This window comes from Zonotrichia albicollis, chromosome 2 (assembly GCF_047830755.1).
Source record: "Zonotrichia albicollis isolate bZonAlb1 chromosome 2, bZonAlb1.hap1, whole genome shotgun sequence".
In the NCBI taxonomy this organism is placed as follows: Eukaryota; Metazoa; Chordata; class Aves; order Passeriformes; family Passerellidae; genus Zonotrichia; species Zonotrichia albicollis.
The window spans coordinates 54,990,368-55,017,976 of record NC_133820.1 but is presented as its reverse complement, the minus strand read 5'-3'; the positions used below and the strand labels follow the sequence as shown (position 1 = coordinate 55,017,976).

Sequence of the window (27,609 nt, the reverse complement as noted above, 5' to 3'; positions counted from 1 at the left end):
TTCCTAAAAGTGATACAAGTATGCTGCATGTAAGGTGTTAACTCCTACCCTCAACTCTCCCTGTGCAGTTAATGAAAAAGCTCAATTAGCTTTAAGGCTTGTCCTGTGGAGGTGTGAGACAAACTCACCATGTCTGATTCAGCCTGTTGTGGCCACAAACCCCCTTTTTATTTCTTAACATGCTTGCATTAGCTACCGATTTTAGGCATGCAAAATCCAGGCCTGTATGAACTGACTATGCAGCTGCCGATTTAGAAGGAAAATAAGTAGCAGCTCCCGGATGAAAATAAAATGTACACGTGAGATGAGTGAGATCCAAACATGTACTCAGTGACTTCATTTTCCTTTGCAACTGAATGGATAGTGACTAGGAACACCTACACAGGATGGTGGGTGTACTTCAAGAGTTGTGGTAACAGAACATAGTTTTTCATTATATCACATTTGCATGCCATGTAAAAGAAATCAGGTAACATCATGTGCATGCACAGAAGTGAGGGAGAAATTGTTTTTCTGAATGTAATTTAGGAGACCCTCACATGGGTGCTCTGTTTTACTGCAATGTAGGCTGACCTGGGGGAGGATTTCATTACAAGCTGTAGAAGGTATATGTTAAAACATAATGGCATTCAGAATAAAGAAAGATACAATGGTCAAATGAGTATCTGTAGCAATATGGCATTGTCTGTTCTTTTCTTAGCAATAGTCATAGAAAATTTCTTGTTATATCAGCCACACTATTAATTCTCAGTTTCTCTCTTTACCTCCTGCCAGTGAAAGCAAAATTGATGTATATATAACATTGAGGACTATTTCATGCATTTTTGAGTGCTATTTTATGAATTTCTGTATGAAAAATGACATTTCATTTTTCAGTGACTTCAGAGGCAGATGCATCATGAATGGTTTTGCAACAAAACCTTCAAAATTCTCTAGCACGTTAACCAAGAGAAGGAGAGTGGTGGCAGAGAGTCCAGCACCAGCAGATGGCATTCATTCCCTGCAATTCCTGCAGCAGCAACAGCGAACTTGCACCATAGCAATGTAATATGTGAGATCATAAGAGATGCAAATAGTTAACCGTAAGTTATTTTCTTGTCATTTGGCAAAATTTTTCTTTTAAAGCATCATTTGTCTTTTCCATTATTTAAGAAACAGTTTACACATAAACACGGCATAGAGAAAGATTTGACACATCAGAGCAGCACGGTTTGATATTCACTCTGCACACTGGTATAGATATTACCCAGTGGAAGCCAGTCTGTCTGACCCAGTATTTTTTTTCCCCAGCAGCATGTTTCCATGGATAACTGATGGAAGAACCTGACCTCTCTTCCCAGTTCAACAGGACTTTTATTCACTGCTCTTCATGTTCCTAAATACCCTGCTAAGGTGATAAAACTATCAGTTTAAATATTTGAAACAATAATTTTAAAACTTTTTATGGCTAGACATACACAACCTCTGCTATTTGGCAAGCAGAAAGAGTAATGGATTTAAAATAGACTTTTTTCCCCCCTCAAACAAAGCAGAGCTTTACCCCCATGAAGGTACAGACTAAGAACACAGTGGCAATTCAACAACACCCTGTTGTTCCAGCAGCCTCCGACCCTGATGCAGGAGGCATCAGGCAGGGAGGTGCTGGAAGTGGGACCAAATGTGCAGCTGCCCTGACTGCTGGCACCTTTCACCACCAAGGTCCTAAGGGGGAAAGGAGAGGCTCCCTGCCCTGACATGCCAGCTGCTAGGACAAGTATTGTAAATGAAAAGAGAGCAGAACAGGCTAGTGGACCTACAAATATAGGCTGATGAAGTAAAAAAAAAAAAAAAAAAATAAAAATAAAAATAAAAAAAAAAAAAATTAAAAGAATCAATTTCATTTCCATTGAAAAAATAAACAAAACACAATCTCATCTGGAGTTTCAGTAACACGTTTACAGTAACATTGAAAGCAGATGTTACCTGTTCTAAGAGATTCTGAAGCCTCTCTATTTCACAGTCTATTACAAATTTCTTTTCTTGCCTTCGGTCCAGATCTTCTAAAAGCCGCCTGTAGCTGGCATCGTTAAAATTCTCCACACAGATGGCACTGACTTGCCAGCTATTTTGTCCTGCTTTTTCCATAATTGCTTGAAGTATTGAATAACCTAAAAGAGAAGGATACAATACACTAGTAACACAATCATTGCATTTTTTGAACAGGAATTGTCCTTAATCAATATTATGTCTCTTAACATATGCTCCTACAGGGAGGGGAATAAGAGAATATTTGAATCCTACCTATGCTGCTTGTCATGATCAGCATACACTATGCAATTAACAAAATTTACAATTGCTGGGAGTGATCAGAATGCTAAGCATTATGGATAATCTTCATATGATTCATACACACAAACTCTTCCACTCAAGCATTCAGCTTCTCAGATTAGTTTTATACAATTTCTGTATCCGGACACAGCAAAGGAAAAATCTGAGCCTCCTCATTCAGCAGAAGTATTTGCATACCACAAAAGCATTCAAATGCTTTGGTTTGGGTTTCTTTTTTTTAATAACACCACTTAATCCAAGCAGCTTCTAATGCTTCCTAGTGAGAATTTTTTGTTTAATTTAATTATACATATAAATTATATGCCAGTATAGATGTATAAATAGAAATTATATTGAACTATTTCAGAGCTTCCATACAGCTTGAATCAATGTATGCAAAGAGATTAGAGGTCACTGAATGAAGGGCACCAGAGAAGCATTAACAGTTACTACTGGCAGGACTATTGCTCTTTATCAGTACCAGTATTTGATGCCTCCCTGTTGTGCTTGAGGCCATTCACAGACAGGAAAGGCAGTGTCCTGTCAGAGGTCTCCCCCTGAACCTGCAGGGCAGTCTCAGGCTGCCCTGGACTACCAGCCCTTCACCTCCTTCCTGCTCTTATTTTCTTTTTCCACTAGGGATGTGCAGTAGAGAGGCAGCAGGGGAGATTATGACATGACTTAGGACAGCTTGCAAACCTCATCTTGACTTGCTCAACCAGCCAAGGAAGTAGGGAGGCTGTATTATTCTATTCTTCATCCAGAATAAACAGGGAATTTTTTAAAGCAATGAAGATTGTACACCTCACACCCAGAGCTTAAAAAATGTTTAAAATGTTTAAAAAATGTTTAAATGTTTAAAAAACCCAAAAAGAACAGAAGGACAGATATGTTTCTCAATAACACATTCATAATAATGACACAATTCAGAGAAGCTCCTCCTGTCTAGAACCACAAGAGGATTGTGGCTTTTAACTCATGAGCCGGCAGAATTTCCCCCACGAGCTTTAAATTAAAGATTTCACCTCTTAAAAATCTTCCTTAGTGATGTGGTTACCCGGTGGTAGCCTCCTTCTCTCTTCAGCAAGAGTGTCCCATGCCTGAGTGCAGTGACCCTCAGGTGTCACTTTAATGCTCTTAAAGATGCCATTGCATGGCAGGTTCCCCATAGAACTATGAGATATCCCAGAAATTTCAAAAAGAATCTTAGTAAGTTACATTTCAGAACAAGCACTTTTGAGTGAGTGGTTGCTAACTAACTAATCAGGAGAAGACCTACAACACAGTGGAAATCTGAATTTGTCAAATAAAACTAGATGACAGTGTTATTAGAATATGACTTTTTCTGACACATGAGAATGAATCTTCTTGCAAATCAGGAGTAGATATTTTTCTACTGGCTCCTACAACATATGCAGTCTTTTAAATATTAACTTAAAATATAAATTTTCTTATCTTTATGACACTATGCACCAGCACTCCAAAATGAACATTTATTGGATTTTTCCCCCGATTCAGACAACATATTTTAGATAAAAATACTAACAATTATAATAAATACATAAAATGAAGGATATATTTTTAAAGAAAAATGAGACATTTATTTTATGAAACAGAATTTTATTGCAGGAAATGAATTCAAATACTCAATGTATCAAGTATTAAAACATTTCTGCACTCAGCATATATTTTTAACCTGATCACTGTTATTTTTTTTTCAAAGAACCATCAGCTTTCCTGTTAATTGCTGCATAATTATTCTGCTTTTCCTGTTGCTATATTCAATCTCCTTTTTGCCTGTAATTATCTCTGCAAATCATGGCGAGATTCTTTCCCAAGCATTGTATTTCTTGCTTCATTTCCTATTCATTTCCACATATAGACATATATTAAAATCACTCCAATGTTACAGGGGTCCCTACTTCACTTAACACTGTAACTTTGACTTGATCTGTGCTACCAAGGCAGTCAACATTTACTTAATTCAGCTTCCTGACACTAATTAACATTTTCTTTGATTCAGAATGAATGGTGTTTGAAACAGCAATTGACATTCCCTCCTTCCTTTCTTATTTCATTTGGACAACTTCACTAAGATGTGTTTGGATCAAACTGGCAATTTATCCCAGCACAAAGCATGACAAATATCAGACAAACACATAGAAGGCCTTTTCTTCTATCTTCGATCAAGGTTTCACTTGCCACATTTCATTAGCAACTGCCTTCATTTATGTATTTGAAGCTTCTGCAGCTTCTTGTTGGTAGCTGTCACTCAGATGAGGGTTTTCACAAGTAGGCACAACACAGCTAAACAGCACCAAGGGGATATGGCGCAGCATTCTCCATCAGAAGAGTTCAGAATCCCTGTGCAAGTCACCAGTGGCATGGTCATCTATTCAGTGTGCAGGAACAATTTTTAATGTAACAGACTGACAAGGATGAAGTTTACACAGAATGAATAAAGGCATTCACAGGCTCAGTTGGATAAAAATTAGACATGCTGCGGAGAATGCTTATTTGTCTAAAATAATTGGCTACAGCTGACAAGGAAATAAAGTTGATTTCTGCAAACATTTTATAAGGCAAAAACCTCTGAAACTAACCTGGGATAATTCTCAGAAACTGAATGCTGTATTTCTATTCAAGCAAAATTCCTAATCTTTAGAAAGATGTTTGCGCAAGTAAAGACAGCAGACATGAATATTATAGCTGTCTTCTAAAAGGTATTTATTTTCTGTTTACCTGCTGTTTATCCTCAGTTATGCTACAGACCGATGAATGATTCATTTTCTGGAATACATCCCTCCCATTTATTGTGAAACACTATTTGTTGCATACAAGCAAACAAAATAATCCCTAGGCTAGCTCGTATCAGCTGAGCTGCAAAATCCATATTTTTTCTAAACACTATTATTTAACAAAATGTTTGGGACTATGCCAATATGTAAAAGTAAGTTAAATTATTTCACAAATTTTTAGAGCAACTTTTCCTCATCAACTAATTCAACCTTGAAATGCAGACAACTCATTTATTAAAAAAGACAAATGGTTGTGCCAAAGCATAACTTTGAGGCCTGGAATTGTGTATCAAGAAGTTCCTGGTCCTTTACAGAGCTGGCCTTTTTCTTTTCTTTTTTGTTTTCTTTTTTTTCTTCCATTAAAAAATTAAAAAATCTATTAATTAAATAAAACACCAACAGAACTTCCTGAAAGCTCAACTGAAGTCCTTCCCAAATGCAAGGACATTATATGCAAGCAGGACTTCTTTTTCCTCTTTATGGGACTGTATTCTGGGGAATTTTCCTCAAATGACCTGTGATGAGAAGTCTGCCAACTGACTTTTATAGGTCATTGCTTAAATGTAGATACTATTACCAACTGCTTAAGGACTAGTAATACCAATTCCACCTCAATATACTGGAACCAAAACAGCAAAAGGGTAAAGATTTTGTTTTCTTGAGCCCTTCTCTCCTTATTTTCTGTTCTCTGGTCAGGCAGAATTGTGATGACATACCATACTGCTATTTTCTGCTATTTTCTTCTTCTTTTTTGTTTTTGTCCCAAAAGATAACAGTCGTAATGCTGGGAAAAATACCCATGACCCCATGCACCCCACCTTTCCCCCTCATGAAAATTTAACATTACTCTATTGGTTTCCTGTAAAATGAAAGCTAGAGATGCCTTCTGTAAGAAATCCATGCATTGGGGTCGATACTACATTTAGATATATTACAAACAAAATCTCAGATTTTTTAAGCCTTCTTCCCTCATTCCATAACCCACTGGCATTTTTTCATCAAAAAATGGATCAGCCATAGAAAAATAACAGCATATGTGCACCTGGTGCTGTAGAGATATTAGTACTTGTTCAGAGTGAGATATCTTGTGGAGGCCAAAGTGTGTAAAATGGGCAATTTCGTAGCCCAGGATTCCTCCTACTCGCTGCAACATTCCTGTAATTGGAGCCTATACACAACCTTCCTCCATCCAAGTAGCTGAAATCATGAGAAATGTTTTTGATTTTAAAATTTAAGTTACCTTTTAGACTTTTTTATTTGTCTTCAGCTAGGCTTTCCCTTAACCAATTTCATTTCAGCAGGAAATTATTTGATTTCATTTATTTCAGATTTAATAAAAAGTTAAATTTGATATCTATATCTCTTCAGCATGTTCAGAATAAACTGAAGAGATACAGGATTACCATCTTGACTTATTTTTTCTGCTGGGATGTAGATCTTTCTTTTTTTCTCCTTTTTTGTTCCTTTTTCTTTCTTTCTTTCTTTTTTTTCTTTTTTTTTTTTTTTCTGCTAGCTTGCTTTCACCAGAAAATAGTTCAGTGATCAATTACAGTGATATAATAAATTTCAATAACTTTTATCTTACAGCAGCCTTTTCCTTCTGGGAAACTATTTCCCCAACCCTCTAAGCACAAGCAATCATTCCTGATGGGCTTGCCAGGAGACAGAGAGTGAAGTGGCTGTTTGCTCCAAACAGCAGCACCCCAGTAATAATTCTTATTTTGGAACTTTTGTCCAGCAACCTATTACTAATTTTCTGCAATGAAGAGGATGCAATATTTACATATTATGACTGCATTTTACTATGGTTTGCAGACTAACAATACTGAATTAGTAAGTTAAGAGGTTAATAAACTTGGAAACAGCATATGCAATATATTTGCTATGACTGCAGGCATAGAAAACATCTCTGACAAACATGGGTCTTTTCCAAAGATGGGCTTATATGGGCTCATATGCTGCATGTTACTGAAATGCAAATTAATTTGCTTCTCTTTCAGGGCCAGTTAATTTTCAAATAGGAATAAATCCCATTCGCAAAGTTTACTATGATTCCAAAAGCCCCATACACTGGTGGAGCTACTTCATGAAAGCTACTTCCAACTATAGGAATTAGTATTATAGTAAGTTTTCTATAAATCCAACACACAGTTGGATTCTTTACACAGAAGTGAAGAATGATCAATTGTCGAAGGAAGGGGACCAGGACACCAGATGGTTCATCACAGGTCCAATTTATTGAAGAAAGCATCAAACACTTATACAGCAAATAATAAGCTTATGAATATTCTGTAAGCCAAGTAATCTATTGGTTAAACTATACCATCAACTCTTTCTCATTCCTTTGAGCCTACATTCTCTACTTCTCACGTCTTGCTGTCCATTTCTTTATCATACTCAGCTAGGCCCAAGGACACGCTATCTTGCAGGTGCAGGATTTGGAATTAGCCACGGTCTTGTGCTTTTCCAGTCTCTAGTCAGCTAAATTCCCAACAACCAATAAATCATTTGGTGAGGATAAGCCAATATATTTAAAATTCAGGACTGGATTAATGTTGCTTAATTCTAGCTGTTTATAGAGTAGTTGTTTAAGTTAATCATCCAAGCTTGCAAAGGAGACACATGTGACCCATAAAAAACCCCATTTTTTTGGTCTTATATATCTATCTCAAAGGTGTTTTTTTTTTTCAATGAATACCAAAGATGTTTGGACATGAGGTTTAGTGAAAATAACTACCATTTATTTTATCTGGCCAAATCTTGTTGAGATGAATCCAGAAAACACAGTAATGAAAACCATACAAGAAATTTACAGTATGAGCAATGCATGACCATACATTCCACCAATAACTACAAGCACTCTAACTCATGTATATTTCATTTTTCCTTGTGTTTATTACCTTCTTATTAACACACAGTTTTGTTTCATATTTTGGTCAGCATAGAACTTCCAGAACTTAAACAAACTTGCACCCCTGATTTTTTCTACAGTGTGAGCTGGAGACAGAACTTTCAACAAAAAGCACTTGCAAACTGGCCAATTCCTCTGGCAGAGTGGAAGCTAGAACTACAGGGTGTGTTATGAGTTCTTCTTGGGTCTGATTCACAGAAATGACAAAGGGATTGGAAAGTAACACAGGGAACTCAAGAAGTAGTTCCATCTATTCCTCTCTAACCCTCCATCCCCACAAAAATAAAAATTATATTTAGGTATATACTTTTATATAATATATATAATGTATATATAATATATAAAGTATATTTTAAAAATTCTAGACAGATAACTTTCTTTGTCCTTAAAAATCTCTAAAGAGGATTCACATCCTAGGTAACATATTCATTGGTTAATTATCCTTATCATTAGGAGATGTTTTCTAAAGTCTAACCGAAGTCTCCCCTGGCACAATTTAAAGCCACTCGTTCTTGTCCTATCTCTAGAGTAGGCCTGGAGAACAGTTTGTTCCCTTCTTCCTTAAAGCAATCCTTTATGTAACTGAAGACTGTTGTTACATTTCTTTTTTATCTCCAGTTCTGTTTCTGAAACATGATTCTCTCGGTTTTTCCTTGTGGAAAATGTTTTAGCCTCAATTCTGACAATTTTCCTTGCTTTCCTTTGGATATGTTGCAATTGATCCAAGTTGTTCCTGAAGTACATTGGTGAAAATGTGATCTATTTAAAAAATGTATTCCAGAGTACACACAGTCCTCTTAAATTTTTATCCTCTGCAAGCTTAACAAATGCATCTTGTATTTCTTCATACAAATCATTAATAAAGACACTGGAAAAAACCCCTGTAACCAGAATGGATCAATACTTAATACCTCTTTATTTGACAGTGAACTTCTTTCTGAGTTTGAGTGTGATCAGTGTTTGACAGGTCTTCTAGAAATTTCATCAAGAAAAATTTTCTTTAGCTCATTGCCATGGGTTGACCTTGGCTGGATGCTGGGTGCTCACCAAGCTTTCTATTGCTCTTGCTCCTCAACTGGATGGGATGAGGGAAAACATGGGTCAGGACAAAGAAAGGGAGACATCAATCAGCAGTTACTGTTGTGGGCAAAACAGTCTCAACTGGGGAAAATTAATTTATTGCCAATCAAATCAGAGTAGGATAATGTGGGGAAAAATCTCTAATATTTTCTCTCCACCTCCCCTTTCTTCAACTATGCTTATGTCTGTAGAAGGTCATTCTTGCCCAGAGAAGCTTCCAGAGAAGCTGTGGATGTCCCATCCCTGGCAGTGTCCAAGACCAGGCTGGACAGGGCTCTGAGCAACCTGGCCCAGTGGAAAGTTCCCTGTTTGTGGCAGGGGTGTTTGAACTAGGTGACATTTAAGGTCTCTTCCAACCCAAACCATCTACAATTCTATAATCTGCTCCACTGTGGACCTCGATGGCTGCAGGGACACAGCTGCCTCACCATGGTCTGCACCAAGGGCTGCAGGGGAACCTCAGCTCTGGGGCCTGGAGAGCATCCCACCCCTTCTTCTGCATTGACACTGGTGTCTGCAGAGCTCTTTCTCTCCCATATTCTCACGTCTATCTCTTTTTCTCTTTCTTAAACACATTATCCTAGAGGTGCTGCCACCATCGGGGATGGGCTTAGCTTTGGCCTGTGGCAGGTTCATCTTGGAGCCAGCTGGCTTTGGCTCTATCAGACATGGGGCAAACCTCTGGCAGCTTCTCACAAAAGCCACCCCTGTAGACCCCCACTACCAAACTTCCGCCATGAAAACCCAGTGCACTGATCTAGCGAAATTTCATGGAAATGCAAAAACTTGCCTTAGAATGAGATACACATTTTTTTCCCAGCGTCTAGAAAACAAAATCATTTTGTAATAGAATGAAAATTGCTTTAGCTCACATGATCTGTTTTTGAAAAATCCATGTCTGGGCTTACTTAGCTTTTCAAATTCTGTCCACTTTCAAAGAGATCGACTATGATGTAGGTTGTCATTTAAGCCACCTATAGCATCAATGATCAGGACAATTTTACTGCACATGGTTCTGAACCAAAACTGAGGAAATAATGGATCCAATTTAGCTATTTCTTCTATTGTGTTTTTGTTTCAAGTACTTTGGAATATTTAATGATAAAGAAAACTGCCTTTGAGATCATATTTCTTGCCTCTTTGACAACTATGACCTTGAATATTTTCTTGGTGTTTGAGACACCTTCAAAACAAGATCCTGCAATAGTGTATGGTCAGACTTTCTGTCATTCTCTCCCTTAATCCTTTTGAGACTGGTACCTGTGCAGCTACATCTGCAGTATTTAATAATCCTTCTTTCCTGAGGACAACACAAAGCTACAAGAAAATGCTGTCAATATATTACAACCATTACTTCTTCTTCTTTTTTTTTTTTTTTTTTTTTTTTAAAGTCTTAAGTGGAACAACATAGCCTAAGAAATGTGCTTTCAGGGAGCATATGGGAGGAGGTTTGGCTTACACCACAATGGGAATTCATGATCAAAGATTCAAGCTATGTCAGGTCCCATTAATGCTACGCCCACTCAGCAGCAATATTTTTCCCCTTCTTTGCATTTCACACTCTGCAGCCTTCATTTGAAAAATGCTGTAAAGGTGTCTCATCAAAGTGCCAAGTGATAGAGATAACTGGGAACTTGAGAGAAACTGAAGAAAAGCCCTGGTTTTAAAGTCAATTTTATAGTTTTGGTTGGGCTTTCACAGTTTTCAGATACCATTACTCTTCCCATTTCACTACATGCCTTCAAAATAACATTGCAGGCCCATAATATTTCTTATGACAAGCATGCATGGAGATGAAAACATCCAAAGGTACAGATAAACACCAAAACCAAATTACTTTTTAGGCAATAGTTTACAAACTATTACCTAAAAAACCCCAGCAAGTGAGCAAACAAGTGGAACAAAAGAGGGGAGGAAAAAGAAGCATGTGTTATGCTTACCCTATCTCAGACCATCTATGTAGTCTCTATAAATAACCAATTATCTGATAAGCCATCTTGGGACAATCATTAGGGCTAATGTGTATCAGTATTTTTAATGAAGGGGTAGAAAGAGGAAAAAATGAATTCACTGAAAGAAATGAATCCATATGGAAGAAAATAAGTTCAAATATTTGCCTTATTACCTTTTGCCAAAATTCTTACTTTCGCTAAAATCTATAATTTGTAAGATTGATACTAATAAATTATCCTTGCACAATATCTTCATTCAGGCTTAGCTATTTTCCAGAAGTTGCTGGCTTGCCAACAATCTGCCTCTCTAGTCTCAATTTAACAGGATTTATTTTGCCCTGCGATGGTGCACAAATGTACAAGAGGTTTGTGTAAATAACATCCTAAGGAACCATGTCTAAGGATATTAGCACTGTGAGCTAAAGCTCACTGTAAGTGCTGGTATATCTTCAAATTAGCAGCACCTTAATGTATTCTGGTTAATATATTGTGCTGCTGTCTTTATATTGTCACGCACTACTTTTCCCCATAAGGCATCATACCTGTGCCCTAGGACAGTGACTCTGGGCACTAAATTAAGATCTTGATGCCAGCTCTTCTGACTCTTTTCTATAGGGATTTGTTAGAAAAGTAGTGTTTTACTATAAAATACCTGGAAGTCTCTGCCTAATGGCTGTGTCATTTTTAATTCCTGCCTGATACAAAATAGAAAGAACCGTCTTCAGTCTGAAACAACAGACATTCACGTTAACAAGCATTCTTTTGAAGGAAGTCACAACCTTAATTCTATCTCTATGCATTTGTGGCCATGTCCATATTTACTGGCAGCTCCACAGCAAATAATATTTAGGACTTTACTCCACCCATAAGTTCTATTTGTAGATCCTAGGCACATTAATTCTGATTTTAAATTTAATTTAAAATGTATTGAAATCTATATTTTGAAGTATTTACCATTTTCAGAAAAATGTAATAAGCCCCAGGTAAACAAGACTTAAAATCTGAGTTCTACAATTATAGTTACCACTTGTCTGAAGAGAGTTTGAAATAAGTCTTACTATATCTTTTAAGCTGACACATGGACCACAAATTTATTAGAAGTTAATTACTGTCCCAACAGAAAAACAATTTGGTGATAATCCTAAAGATCTGTGATTTTCTTTCAGTCCCTAAAATTAATTCAGTGCTTTTCTCATGTAGACCAGCATTAAGATGAGGCTCCTTCTTTTTGAACTGGAGCAGCAACTTGTGAAACATCTGAAGATTTCATATAGTGGCTTTTATTGAAGTGTAATGACAATGATCATTCCCCTTACCTGACTTCAAATTCAGTTCTGGGTCCCTCACTGTAAGAAAGACATTGAGGGGCTGCAGCATGTCTGGGGCTGGGGAAGGGTCTGGAGCACAAGTGCTGTGAGGGGCAGCTGAGGGAGCTGGGGGTGCTCAGCCTGGAGAAAAGGAGGCTCAGGGGGACCTCAGCACTCTCTGCAGCTGCCTGACAGGAGGGTGCAGCCTGGTGGGGTCAGCCTCTTCTGCCAGGTAACAAGTGACAGGGACAAGAGGAAACAGCCTCAAGTTTCACCAGGGGAGATTTAGATTGGATATTAGGAAACATTCCCTCATGAAAAGGGTTGTCTAGCCCTTGCACAGGCTTCCCAGGGAAGGAGTTGAGTCACTAACCTGGAAGGCATTTAAAAGACATTTAGAGTGGCAGTGGGGTACATGGGTTAAGGGTGAGCACAGCAGTGCTGGGTTAATGTTTGGACTTGATCTTAACTTTTTCCAACCTATATGATTCTATGATTCTATGAAGTTGAATAATGCACCTGCCAGGCACTTCATCTTAGGGACAGAAAATATCACTCTCAACTAAACCCTGAAAAGGGCTCAGAATCTGAGTGTCTTAAAAAAACCCCAAATACTACAATTAAAAAAGAAAAAAAAAGCCCCCCAAAAAAGTGAGAAAACATTTTAATAGGTTCTTTTAAATATTTCAAGTGTACATATACATGTCCATAATAAGTAAATACATCTGTATGTATGCATATCTGTAACTGCTTTATATGACCCTGTTATTTCTTTGCATGCTGAGCAAACCAGCATGCAAAGAAATAACAAAAATTTCAAAGAAGGGAAATGAGCAGAGACTGCTGATTGCTTTGGCTTCCTCCTCTCTTCTAACTCTTTTATACTGCTCTGCAAAGAGCAGGCAGAGCAGAAGGCACTTAGTAACCTTGCCTCATGTGAGTGTCTCCACAAACACTGCTATCACAGTCACTGATATACAGAACTGATCTTTCCAGCAATGCTGTAAGACAGCTAATGTAACATCTAGGTTCTTACACAGAGAAACAGGGAAGATCATGGTATGATCTTCACAGAGAACAGTGGACTACTCCTACTTGGCTGAATCTCCTTTTGGTGTCCACATCTAAAAAATTAATGCTAAAATATTTGACAGAGGTCAAAGAAGCAAATCAAGATGATTTGTGGCCAATATATAAAACATGCCTTAGAGCAAGAGAACTACAGGAGAATTTTTCTCAACTGAAATTTTGACTAATTTGAATTTGGATAATTCTGAGCTATAGTTTATCCAGTATCCCTCATCATGCAGCAGAAGGAAACAGACACCTTCTTGAAGGCAACTCATAAAACCCTTCATCATATGTCTCATGTACTTCTCAGAGGAGAAAAGACTCCACCATGTTTAAAATGAAAAATCACAATATTATTATTTCTCAGGTTCAATGAGAACATTGAACACTATGAAAATAATGTTATGCATATGTAAAGAGCAGGACTAAAAGTAACCAGCAATATTATCACAGTATCTGCTAGTGACATGATTTTAATTTTGTTCTTCTATTTTGTATCTACATTTCACATAAGAAAATACAACATTTCATTTAAGTGGAATTAAAAGGAGACTTTTATGCTTCTCTTGTGGAGGATGGACAGCTACACATAGGTTTCCTTTGATTATTCTGGTGAAGGGATTTGCATACAATTACAGAGACAATTTCAGCTCCTAGCAGGAACAAACACAGAATGAAGTAAGTACTCACCATATGATTAGACTAATTTATTACATCCCACTAAGGCAAGCTATATGCCAAGAAATAATCATAAACTCATGTCCAAAGCTCTGGTAGAATGAATATATTTAACAATTCAAATTAAATTTCAGCTGTAGGAAGTGACATTTAGTGGGAAACATGGAAATGGGCAAGGTATAATGAAAAATTAACAGGTAAAAAAGAATACAGGCATTGAAAGCTGTGACTGGCCTGTCTGAAAACAGACCAGGGAAGAAAATAGTGAATAAAATCCTGGCAAGTTTCTAGTATGAAATATATGTTGATCTGGACTTTGGTTAGTTTTAACTGACCTTGGCAATAATGTCTGAAAATGAACAGTGACCAGTCAATAACTGCTCCATAAAAGTTAAGTGCCTGTGACGTTTCATTATACAATGGCACTTGCATTGACCATTTTGAAAGCAAATGATCTTAAGAACTTTTTTCATTTTAGAGCTGGGTATTTTCCTTCCCCTGAACAGCTGTTTATTTGCAGAAAACACACTCTGGTGTAATCCCAAGTCTTAATGAGCAGAAGTGAGCATTTCTGCCTTGGACTTGCCAGGAGAAAAAATTACTTAGGTTTCAAAAGAGTGGAAAGGAAACATCTCTTTAATAAAAATGGATGTTGCTTAAATATTTCCATTTAGGGCATCTCCAGGAATAGAAACAATAGGTGCAATTTGGTATCTGCCTAACTGTTACCAGCAGTGGCAGCAAGACATCTGCTCAGTATTCCTGGTCAAGAAAGCATGGAATTCTGCAAGTGTCACTGAATGCCCCTGAGTACACTGTGTCATGATCATTAGGAGTGAGCACGTCCTGGGTGGTTTAGGCTAAGCCTCTCCAGCAAACCCACAGTATGAAAACAAGGCTAAAATAGTCACCAAGGCAGAAAAAGACAGAGAAAATTACTCTGCGGCATGGTACAAAGACTATTTATCAGAAAGGTGGGAAACATTTAATGCAGTCTTATCTTCTGTAGCTAATTAGTTATTAGCTATAAAAGAATATCTGAGAAAGCTGCAGAAGATGTGGGAATTGGCTGAAAAAACTTAGCTGAAAAATAAGACATTACAGAGGGACTTTCTGTGTCTAAGAGGAACGAGAAGTGGGAACCAAGGAACTGTTCAGCGGATATAAGATACTTTTTAAGTCCTAGAATATGTATTTGGCACTTTGGATTTTAATTTCAGTTGAAAATAAAATAATAAATAAGGCTGAATTTCAGCTACATTAGTGCAAAACCAGAAAATTCCCACTTTAACAATTTTTTTTTATGTCCCCACTTCTGTACTTGGAAATTGAAATCTATTTATTTGAAATGCAAATCTATTTCTAAAAATCTGCAGCAGATGATAATCCATTTAAAAAACCAGTATTATTTAATTTTCTTTACACACTGCTGCCAGGAACAACACTATCAATGCCTATTGCTCAAAAACCACAGTAGGAAAACTGCCCACTAACAGCTTGTTGTGTATTTTGGCTTGTGCTTCCATTGCCCTTTTCAATGTGATTGGCAAGATATTATTTCACAGTATAGTATCTTAAATGCTATAAATTACCTCAACCGTCTTATTTTCCTTAAGAGATACAATGTAGACTTGGATTTTCCAATTTGCTTAAAGCAGTGACATCCAACCTTTTCAACCTGAGCCCTGAAGCATTATTCCAAAAAGAGCAGTGGGTCACAATTATTCCTTGAGGGCATTTTCTCTGGAAGCAGAGAGGAAGGAAGTGAGCATCACCCCTGGCTCCCTTGCTGGGGATCCCAAAGTGTCACCAAGAGACCAGGCTACAGCTATAAAATTTCACAAAATTCCTTAAGCACATCGTGTTTTGCTTGTGATATTGAATTATGCCCAGTGGCAGCCTGAAAGAGCTCTCACATGGCAGCTTTGTGCCATGACTCCAGGCTGGGATGTGCGTGGTACAATGTCCCAAAGTACAAAAGACAGGGTGACCTCATTCCTCCTGCTAAAGTTACCTGCTAACTCAGGTTCCAAATCATTGAGCCAAATCTTGGGCTAATTAATTGCAAATAAACAAACATCACCATTACAGAAACTGGACATTTGCCTACGTCCCTTGTGAGATTGTTTCATAAGAGACAATTTGCACAGATACAAGCAGCAGCAGCAGGCGCTTCCCTGCTGAGCTGTTAACACTGGAGATGATAGGAGGACAAAAATCTCAATATTGACACACTGCAGGACATTTACACCAAACAACCTTGCTGCAGTTGGGAGGACTGTGCACATTTGCAAAGTTATCCTCTGTGGGGTTGTTCCCCACATCCCCTCCAAGGACTTCTGTCCTGGAGCCAGGCTGGTTCCACGGCCTGGAGCATCATGCTGTGTCCTCTGGGGTTGCTCATGACAGACACAAAGGAGAGATTTCTCCTTAATATTATGAAGAAAACATAAAGCATCTGTTCATGGAAGAATACAAGATACCAGTTTCAGGCATACATTTAGCATTCTATTGATGATGTCATCTTGACTTGTGTATCACTAAATGAAGACTTAAAAAAACCCTTAATGTCTTCATTTAGGAAGGTATTTGTGTATGAAAAAGAGTTATAATTACTTTACAAATATTTATTTAAGGTTTTATCTCTGCCTGAGATTGTTCATATTCACCATTTAGCTTTTGTCTCTATGGCAGGTAAAATGAACAAGTCCTTTTCCAGTGAAAGAGTCTGGTGTTAATGCATTTTTATGATTAAAAAGGTTATTCTGATCCTGAGACAACTATCTGAAATATAGGTCTGTACTATAGAGCCTGTAGTAGAGAATGTGGATAAAATTTTAGGCATGTTGATAGGAATAACTGTATTTACATAAGTAATGTTGTGCTCAAAGGCCTCATTGTTCCAGGTGCTGTACCAAGTACATGTGCAAAAAAAGGTCTCCAAAAAGAGCACTTTGGAAACCAAATAGACTCGGAGGTAGGACAAGTTGTTTATTCCTAGGTTAACAAGACATTTCAGAGGCATTTTTCATACTTATTAGTCTGAAAATAAAACAACTTGCTTCTAAATGGATAGTCAACAATTCATTTAAAAGTAGGATCAAAATATGCAATACAAATTAGACATATATTGGATATACATAAGTTCTTATTTTTATTGATATTTGTTTCTTTTGAAATATGCTTAGGAGCAACTAATTTAAATAATTTACTTTGCATTTTCCTTTCTATCATTCTTTTTTTAGCAAAAGAGATAAGTCACTACACAGTCCATATTCTAACTTGCATTTTCACAGAATAAGAACTAGAGAAATTCTCTGTGTGTGGGTGTTAGGATTACTTTTAAAAGGCAGGACAAATCCCGTTGCATAACTCATAAAATATTCGTATTGACTTTAGCTGGGACTACTCACGGGAGAAGAACCTGGTTCAATATTTGAAATCTGATATAATGAAAATTTGAGAGCATTTAATTCCAAAACCCATGTAATACATTCACTGAGTTTTAACTGTATAGCAACTAATTCTGTGCCAGGTGAAAATGCAATTGACAATAAGAAGTTAAAGATAACAAAGAACCAGATATGAAAATGAAATCCCAGTATGCTGGCAAAACTTTACATCTGGAAGGAAGGCAGGCAGGAAGGGGACCCTCCTTTGAAGGACCAGGACTGGACACCAAAACTGCTGTCTTGTCACAAAACATATTAAATGTTATAGGTGAATTTGGGTAGTAAACATAACAAATCATGGTCTGGACTGGAACTGATGTTTTAATCTTATGTTAAATATTGCCTTGATATACTTTTTTCCCAAGAAATAGAATATTCACTTTTTAGACAATGTCCACCTGTTCTGTGCTACTTGCTGTAATCTACCTTCCATAAACATACAGTTTTACAACTTCAGGGTGGTCACAACATATGTGGCACAATTTTGGCACATGGTTTAAAAAGCTGCTGTATATGTTTTCTGATTGTTTCAAAAAGATATAAAGTGAATGGTTCTGATTTTTAAATGACACGCCTTATTTGGAAACCAAACACTCAAAACAGGGTCAAACATGTCTACCATAGATAAGCATAGTTGTCTTTAGGATTCATGACATTTTTGACAGTTCAGTATCAGCATGCCAATATGTCAATATTAGCTGTTTTCCTGGCTGAGGAGAACTATGCAGGTGAAGTGTATGAAATATTCAGTGGATTGCAATAGCCAAAACAGCCTTCTACCCTGGAATGTACTCAGCCACTTAATACTCAGGTTAGTTAAAAGCTGGCTAAGAAAGAAGCTTTAAAAAAACCCCAGCCTCCCATGCTAAAACTAAAATGCTACAGAACATTTACAGGACAGGGAGGTAAATTGCAGCAAACTGGTGTTTCACCATTCAGTTTGAAAAGCAAATTCCACTGTTGGCACAGTAACTTGCTCCAGGCATGCTCCGGGCTTGCATGTCAACTGAAACCCACGAGGAACTGAACTTGTGGTCTCATGCCACTCAAAACTGGTACCAGAAAAGGCCTTTGAGCTGCACCACAGTAATATTCAAACCTGAAAGCTGCCTTGTCTTTAGGTACCTCATCATATCTTCTTGCACATTCTCACCTAAAAGCCACACTTTCCCATTACACTCTGGCACTCCAAGGCTTTTCTATCCTGCAGGTTTATTACAATTCAGATTTAAAAAAACTACACATATATTCTGACTTGATGCTTTTAAGATACATGATTAAAAGATGGCAAAATACCACTTTCCCATATTAGGAAGGCCTGTGCCAATGCCTAACCTTATTCTTGGGAAATTCCATCTGTGTTTTGAAAAGGCACCTGAGAATCTGCTTTTATACAGTAACACAAACAACAGTAACATGTCAAAACAAAAAGTTCTCATAAATGTCACAGGCCAAATTTGAAAGTAATACAACCTGCAGTACAAGCTACCTGCATGGGATAAACTTATGAAGAGTGATTTAAGAAAGACTGAACCTAGAATGTACTGTCAGTCACTTGCGACTGCAAAATACACTTAAAAATCAAATTTTATACTGGATTGGCTCTTTGTGAGTTTGCAAAATGTTTTGATTTTCCAACAAAGGGGAAGGAGATAATTTAACAGGAAATCAGGCATCTGAAAGAGCAGACAATAAAATGGGCACGTCTGATAAATTAGCACACTGGATTTTCTTTTCCTGGTACTGCTCCCAATACTGGTCTCTTCTGGATTTGTGAGTTATCTTCATGTAGGACTATCCCTGAAGATTAAATCCATGCTTCACTAGAGTACTTCACTGCACTTAAAGAAGTTTATAGGCACCTGAGTGAATTTACTGAAGTCCAGATCCAGATTTTGTGTTAGATCTGAGTATCTGTTTTATGGTGCTTTTTTAGTATAAATGCTTCTTTTCAACAAATACAAAGACTTAATCCACAAATGTATTCACCTGAAAAAGGTAAAAAGCCTGTGGGAAGTGCCCAACAGCCTGGGAAACGACCCTACATTCTATTTTAGTGCAACAAAATCACATTCAGTAACTTATTCCTCATTTTTTAGAAAGCAGAGTGCCGAGCTACTCTAAGTGTCCAGCCACTTCAAGGCTGAAATTAAAGATTAGTGACAGACTGAAGTAATCAAGTTCAAAGATAATGGTGATAATCAGATGAAATCCATGACTGTTCCTCATTACATAGCATGGGTATATTACCCTGAGTTAAACCTCCTCCAGTTCTCTGGAGCGTTCATTATTCTTACTCTTGCCCACACTCAAATATGCCGAATCAGGAAAAGGGAATTAAACCTTTCTACGCTATTTAGTCCCACCTCACCTCTAAAAATTCAATTGAGAATTTCATCTGGTGCTTTTGCTTGCAATCTGATAAAACGCAGAGAGCTTGTTCCTGGCATCAGGAAGCAGCTGGGCCCAATCCTGGAAGCCTGCTGAGTCCTCTTCTTTCCCCATAAGCAGGACTTTGTACCTACTCAATATTCCAACAGGATGTATGTATCTTCTACACACTATGGAAGAAAAAAATGAACCTAAAACCACATTAATTTTGTCTATGTATGTACAGTCCCAGTGAAACCCGAAGTCCTTCCAGTAATTATAGAGTCCATTAGATGTCAATACAGGCAAAATACAGTCAGCAAGATAGAAAATGCTTTTCAAAGGGGCTTTTGCCAATTAACAGCTTTGTTTGTTTGTTTGTTTGTTTGTTTGTTTTGGGGGGGTTATTTTTTGGGTATTGGTTTTGTGTTGCTGGTGATTTGTTTTATTTTGTTTTTGGTTTTTTTTCCTTTTTTTATTCAAGAGGCTGTTTCATCTGACTGGTCAAAATCTGAGGGTTTTTTTTTTTTATCTGACAAGTACGCATAACACTCTAGTGAACAGCAAGAGGAGAAAAGGTTCTCCTGAAAATATCACTTAGGTATTTGGCATAGGATGAAGTCCAAAAGGAAGTGAATTAATTTCCTAAAAGCCCTGCCAAAGACCAGCGTATCTAATAAAAGAGAGGAGTTACTTGACCCAAACAGTCAGAAGAAGAACTCCCCTCCAGACACTGAGACACAATAAGAAACAGAGAGGCAAAGTCTATGAAAGGGTCAGGCATCTCATTTTCAGAAACTTACTTTTTCTTGACAAGTAAATAAAATCCTGACAGTTCTTGGTTTTTTATCTTCTCAGAAGCTTGATCTTTCTTTTCCCATAGTGATGTTTCTAGACAGACAATATTTCTGACCCTTAGTTTACAAAACTAAATCCTAGATTTTATGGAGAATTTGAATGGGATCACTTTCTATTTATTTTGGGCTCTTCTTGGATTATTCAGATAATGTTGATTTTTCCTAATGGCATGGACATTTGCAATAGTAAGACAATACAAAGCCCAGGACTGGGGAACACAATTTTACAGAAAATAAAGCACGAGAATTTCTTATTTTGTATTATAGGTTCATTGATTGGTTATTGATAATGGGTGATTTATACTGCATCTAGTATTTCCAAAGTCTTCTGCAGTATTTATCATTACTGTATGTTTGAATCTGAAAGGTGGGTTTTATCCATACAAACTACCACTATTACTTAGAAATTATCAAATATCCTTGCTCCCTATCTCTGCACTGCTGAATGTGGTATCTTCCCCAAAAGTGTATGTATTTTCAAAAGCTGGTACAGAAACACTCTACTAGAAGCACATGATATTAGAACAACAGACATTTCGTTTCTCAAACATTAAAAGTCATTCTGTGACAAAACACCTGGACAAAATCCAACCTTACGACAAGAATCATAATTTTATCTTTTAAAAACACTTCACAATCTTTCCTCTATAAAGCTCATGTGGTGCTTCTTGCACAACCTTCTTCCATTTTTACTAGATAATTTTATTTCCAATATAGACTAGCTTTTTTTGCCCATTTCTACATTACTCTGTTTGACTCAACGCTGATCTTTAGTTTAAGAAGTTTTATTTCTTCCATTACTTTTATTCTCCTAATATATTGATGAAGCCCAGTAATTTTTCAACTTCAGACAAGCCTCTTTCTTTCATGACACAGATGGTGCATAGCGATGATCATCCTAGCAAGTTCTTCTCAGAATCCCTTTCTCCAAGAGAAGCCACAAGAATTAACTGGCTAAAAGTCTTCAGCATCAAATAATAATAAAAAAAAGTTCACCCTGATCAGCATTATGCACATGAACGCTAACAATCATCCTTTCAAAGTACAAACTATTTATTTGAGTTTGGAAAGAAAAAAAAAAAATTTAAAAGTGCTAGGAAGCAGACAGACTATTTAACATAACTCAGCATGAAATCTCAGGAGATAATTGAATACTACAGCACCTTGAAGAGTGGTATCCAAGTAAATTCAGTTCTCCAGAGGTACGATAATCTAATTTCTCTGACACTTATCTCAGGGCTGTTTGAAAAATCTGTAATATGCAAAACCCCCCTGACACTTAAGAAGAAGGCAGATGAAATATGGAGCTCAGAGAGCAGAACAGTGGTTTCCAATGAATCAATGAACATCGTGAGTTACGCACAGTAATCTGCTACTCTTTGGAATGTGTACTAATAAAGATGAGTGGTTAAAAAAATCTATTTAGGCAGCCTTCTGGTGGGGGTAGGGAAAGGCACAACTCATGCATGAGAAATACTTTCACATGCCTGTCACGTCTTCAGTATTGCTTTTAAAAAAAACTATATGATATACACTGCAAACATTAAAGACGAAGAAATACAATTTTTTCCCTTCTCTTAGTAATGTATACAGATGTGGTAAGATTTTACAAGCTCAAAATGAACCTATAATTGCCAAAAAAATTACTCCTTCATTCATGTTTCAAGGAAAAAAACAACAGAAGTCATGAAAAAGAGAGTAAAATGTAAAAGAAATTCTTAGGAGACTTTAAAAGAAAAATGCACACATATGTATATTTAGAGAATAATTAAAGGACACAAAAATATTTTAAATGCCTTAATATACACTATTCCAGTCTTTCTAACACAGCTCTCTGGGGAAGAGGAATAAAAACAGTAATGCTTATAGTACACAATATCATTACCAGTACTTAATGTGTCTCTTTCTCTGCATCCTAAATTCTAAATGCTAAAAAAGGTAAAAAATATATTAAATTCTCCAAATCCTTTGCTATCATCCTCCCCAATATTCTGACCTCTAAATTTGAGAGATGCATGTTTAATGCCTGAACTGGCAGAAGGATAAGGAAATGTCTGTCTGTCTGCATTGGACAAAGATTTATTGCCAATGGTTCAATACCCAAATGGACACCAATAATGAGCAGTGTTGCTCAGGGGTTCATGTTGGGACCAACAACATTTAATATCTTCACTAATGACACAGGCAATGGGACTAAATGCCTGCTCAGCAAGTTTGCACACCACACCAAGCTGAGCAGTCCAGCTGATTTGGTGGATGGATATGGTGCCACCCAGAAGAACTTTAAAGACTTGAGAAGTGAACCCATGAAAAACTCAAGAAGTTCATCAAGGCCAAGTGCATGGTCCTGCACCTGGGTCAGGGCAATCTCAGTATCAATACAAACTGAGGGGATGAATGGATTGAGGGCAGCCCTGACAAGAAAGACTTGGCAGTACTGGTGGAGGAAACATTGGACATGATCTGGCAATGTGTGCTTGCAGCTCAGAAAGCCAACCATATCCTCAGCTACCAAAAGCAGAGTGGCCAACACGTCGAGGGAGATGATTTTTCCCATCTACTCTGTGCTTCCATGAGATCTCACCTGGAGTAGATGCCCTGCTCTGAGACCGAGTACAAGAAAGAATGGATATGTTAGAACAAATCCAGAGGATTGCCACAAAAATGGTCAGAGGGCTGGAACGGTCAGAGATGGAGAGAGCTGGGGTTGCTAAGTCTAGACAAGACAAGAGAGACATTATTACATCTGGGGAGACCTTGTTACATCTTTCAATATATAAAGTGGGCTTATAAGAAAGATGGAGAGACTTTTTGCCAGGGCCTGTAGTGGCAGGACAAAGCACAATGGTTTTAAAATGAAAAAGGGTAGATTTAGGTTGGATATAAGAGAGAGATTCTTTACAGTGAAGGAATCCTTTCCAGTGAGGCTGGTGAGGCACTGGAAGAGGTTGCCCAAAGATGCTGTGGATGTCCCATCACTGCAACTATTCAAATTCCCCAGTTGGAGGGGACTCTGAGCAACCTGATGCAGAGAAAGATGCCCCTGCCCATGACAGACAGGTTGGACTAGATGATCTTTATTCATCTTTTTCAACCCCAACCATGCCATGATTTTATGAAAATAGAAGTATTTAAATTATAGGCTACAAGATCTCCTAGAGAAAGAAAGAATATTTATTTCTCAAAAGGATTACCTAAAAGGTAAAGACCAGCACCACAAAATATAAAAAAAATCCTACAGAAAACAGTGGGAATTATGCATTCAAGTGCTTTTGCAGACCTAGTCTTGCATGTTACCATGTTGCTGGGGGTTGGGCTGGGCATCAGCCTGCAGGTGGTGAGCAATTGTATTGTGGATAACTTGTTTCTGTTGAGTTGTATTCTCCCTCTTGTTTCATTACTATAATTATTGTTAATATCATTATTATTATTATATTTTGTTTTGATTCAAGTATTAGAATCTAATTATCTCAATTCACAAGATTTATTTTTTCTTTCTGATTTTCCTCCTCCCCACTGGGGGTTGGGGTCGTGGGCAGTGAGTGAGCAGCTGCATGGTACATATTTTCTGGCCGGAGTAAAAACCCCAACAGCCCCTAAGGCACACCACCCAGCACCAATACCTGGCTGCAAACTGGGGTTTGTACAGATAATCACAACCCTTTCAGCCTAATTAATGCCTCACACAGTACACCCACCTTAGCACTCATGCATCCAAACCATATCCCAGTTGTTGATAGCATGGAGGATAATGCCAAAAGCCCAGCTGAAGTCCAACTAAACACATCCACTCACAACTGTACTGATTTCACCCTTGTCCATGGAGTCAATATTTTGATCACAGAAAGCAATCAAATTGTTCAGGCACAGTCTTACTCTGGTAATCTATGCTGGCTATTCCAATCACCTCCTAGTCTTTCATACATGCAGAAGAGATACTCCATAACTCTTTAGCAGCCTGAGCCAAAGTCTGCTTTGGCAGAGCCATGAACCTCCTCTTGAAAAACAAGATCTTTCAAAGACTGTGGAAAACAGGCTTTAAATTATGTCAACTGGTTTCTTCAATACCCTTGGATAGAAACCATCTAGCACCATGGGTCTGAATAAAAACAATTGGCTTAAAAGGTCTCAGACACAGTGCTTCTTCATTCCAATTCTGCCACTTTGCTTTTTGATTCAGAGGGCCTGAGGGCAGATCTTCCCTGTAAAAATCAGGATAAAAAGGCATTGAGATTTTTCTGTACTTGTCTACTCTTACACTGCTCATTGGACAGTGGGCTCACATGGGTTTTTTTTTAATACTTCTTCTTCTGCCAATACACTTTCAGACTCAGTTTACACCCCTTTGTTGACTCTTGTTCTACTCCACAGGTCCATGCTTGAGTCATGTTTTTGTAGTCCTTCAGAGAGCCTGTCCTTACTTCCATCTTCAGTGGACCTACATTTGAGCTCTGTCAGGAGTTCCCCATTCAAGCACCTGCCATGCTTGCTTGACTTGCTGCACATCAAAAAGGATAATCTCGGTGCTTTGAGGAAAACGCCCCGGAAGATAAACTGGATTCCCGTATCCCTTCCTCTACAGGGTTGTTGGACCATGCCAAGAAGATCCCTAAATGAGCTGGTCTGCTTAAAGCCAGGGCTCTGACTCTTCTATTACCTCTTTTTGTTAACTTCATAAACACAGAGTTGCTGTTTATAAGGCTGCCATTGCCTTGCCCAGCTCAGCCTTACTCTTCCTTGCTTGTAGCTGCAGGTTTAACAGGTCTACCTGGGTTAGAACCTTCACTGCCTGTTTCAAAAAATCATCTGGATGTACTTCAGAAATCTCCTATTTTGCTTGCATTCTACCTTTTTGCATCTTGACCACTTATCAGGGCAGCTGCAGATCCTTGTGAGCATCAGAACCTGCAGTTTTGAGCGTTCCTCCAGCTGCCTAAAGGTTTCCTCCACTTCCACTTCTTGACTGCATTTAGCAGAGGTACCATCACACCTACTTATCTCTCTTTTGCTCCTCACCCCCATGCTCCAGGCCATTTGCCCCATAGGGAATTTCCTGGAAGTGCAGTAAATCCCTTTGCACAGAGCACAGCACTGGATCCTGCCCATCTCCTCCGTGCCCTGTAACCCTCCCATCCTCTCAGTCACTGCACTTTCTGTAACCCAGAACGTAGGTTGGCCACACAGACACCTAATCCCTCTTGCTTGTCCCATATGCTCTCTGAATTCAGGCATAGACAACTGGGGCAGGACAAGAGCCACAATTCTTTCACCAGGTGAGAACATGAGAGCCTCTCCCACTACTCTGTTACCCTGGTGCTTTCTCATAGCCTGCTTTCTCATGGCCTCCCAATCCCCCTTCAAGCGCTCTGATGCATTCCTAAATAAAGATATGCAGATAATTTTGATTTTAGGCCTAAATGTGAAAATTCAGACTACAAATCAAATTAATTTTAATGTTATCAGAACATAAATGTGCCTCAAATTATTACTATTGCTCCTTATTATCTTTTTCCGCCTTCCTTTACTTAAAACGAGCTGATTTAGCTTACATTTTAAAGTAAATTCTTAGACTAAAGAAAGGCCTCAAAAGCAAATTGTAGACTTCTAGTAATAGTTTTATAAAAGATTATTTACTGTTGTAGTACAAACAACAAATAATTATGGTATCATGAATCATCATTGCTAAGGAAACCATATTTGTATTAGTTCCTATTCATTGTTCGCTTTAGATCCTCATCAGAAATATATTATTTTGCAGCACTTCTTGGAGTATCCTCTAAAATCCCTGTATATGAGTTAAAGCGGAAAATCTGAATACTTGTCTGATTGGATTGGGTTTTTCTTCCATATAAAAAGACCAATAATAGGGTGAGATTCAACTTGTCAAAAATACATTACATATATTCCATTTTCTCTCTTTATTTCCCCATTAATTTCTTTCTTTTCATTTCTAGGCATTAAAAGTGGTATAAAACAATCAGCAGTCGACGCAGTATGTCTCCAGCCTTGCATTAGCTCACATAGCAGGCCTGATAAATTGGCTATGATTTCAGGACTTTATATAGATCTCATTATCTTTTTCTGCAGCAAAGGAGGTTTGGAAAAGCATCATCCCTCCTTTTGCATATTGTACTCTAGATGTAATATAAACCAGTTATATTAGCACCTACCTATATAATTAGTGGAACAAAGCTCTTAATAGAAGAATTTAATACAGACCCTTCACACATTAAGTCAGTGTTATGCCCTTTTTACACTCAAGGAATTGCTGAATTCCCAACCCACACACTTAATATAAAAATAAAGTGGCAATGAGGCTACAGTGAAAGAAAAAAAAAAAGATTGTGTTGTCCTTTGGAATATTTATTTTATAAGCTTGTAAGTATGAATAAACAGGTATATGCTTTTCATACACATTAGGTACCATCCTTTCCTCCCAATCAGAACTTGAATTTGCACTACCCTACATCCGTTTGCCTTTACAATTACTATTTTAATCTCCTTTCTTTCTAAGCTTTCTGAATCCACTGCTTACATTCCCTTTAAGCATATTGGTCTGCCAGGTCCCTCTCAGATCATCTTGTCTGCTTTCCCACCTACCTGTCTGTATCAGCTAAAGTTTCTGCTTAAGCATTTAAATCTGTATTCTGTCCCTACTTTCCTAGATATTTAACCATTGTCAAATGTATAAACCTGTGCATTTGTAAGTCTAGCCTGCACTTTTGCTAGATGAAAATTGTCCTCTGCCTTTCTACTCTTTCGTCATGAACTCAGGATCAGCATGAATAATTTTCCTTTTTGACCTGCCTATTGACTTAAATAGCGT

General features: G+C 37.7%; 1 protein-coding gene across 10 annotated transcripts in view; it reads right to left on the bottom strand.

Moving 5' to 3' along the window:
- Nucleotides 1-27,609, bottom strand: part of GRIA4 (glutamate ionotropic receptor AMPA type subunit 4) — a 215,501-nt gene that overhangs the window by 87,995 nt on the left and 99,897 nt on the right. For all 10 annotated transcript variants that reach the window (XR_012578998.1, XM_005482572.4, XM_026790746.2 and 7 more), the window contains exon 4: nt 1,963-2,147. Coding sequence is in view for 9 of the 10 variants with exons in the window: in XM_005482572.4 (XP_005482629.1) it covers nt 1,963-2,147 (185 nt within the window). In the remaining variant the exon portion in view is untranslated. The remainder of the gene's footprint in view (nt 1-1,962; nt 2,148-27,609) is intronic.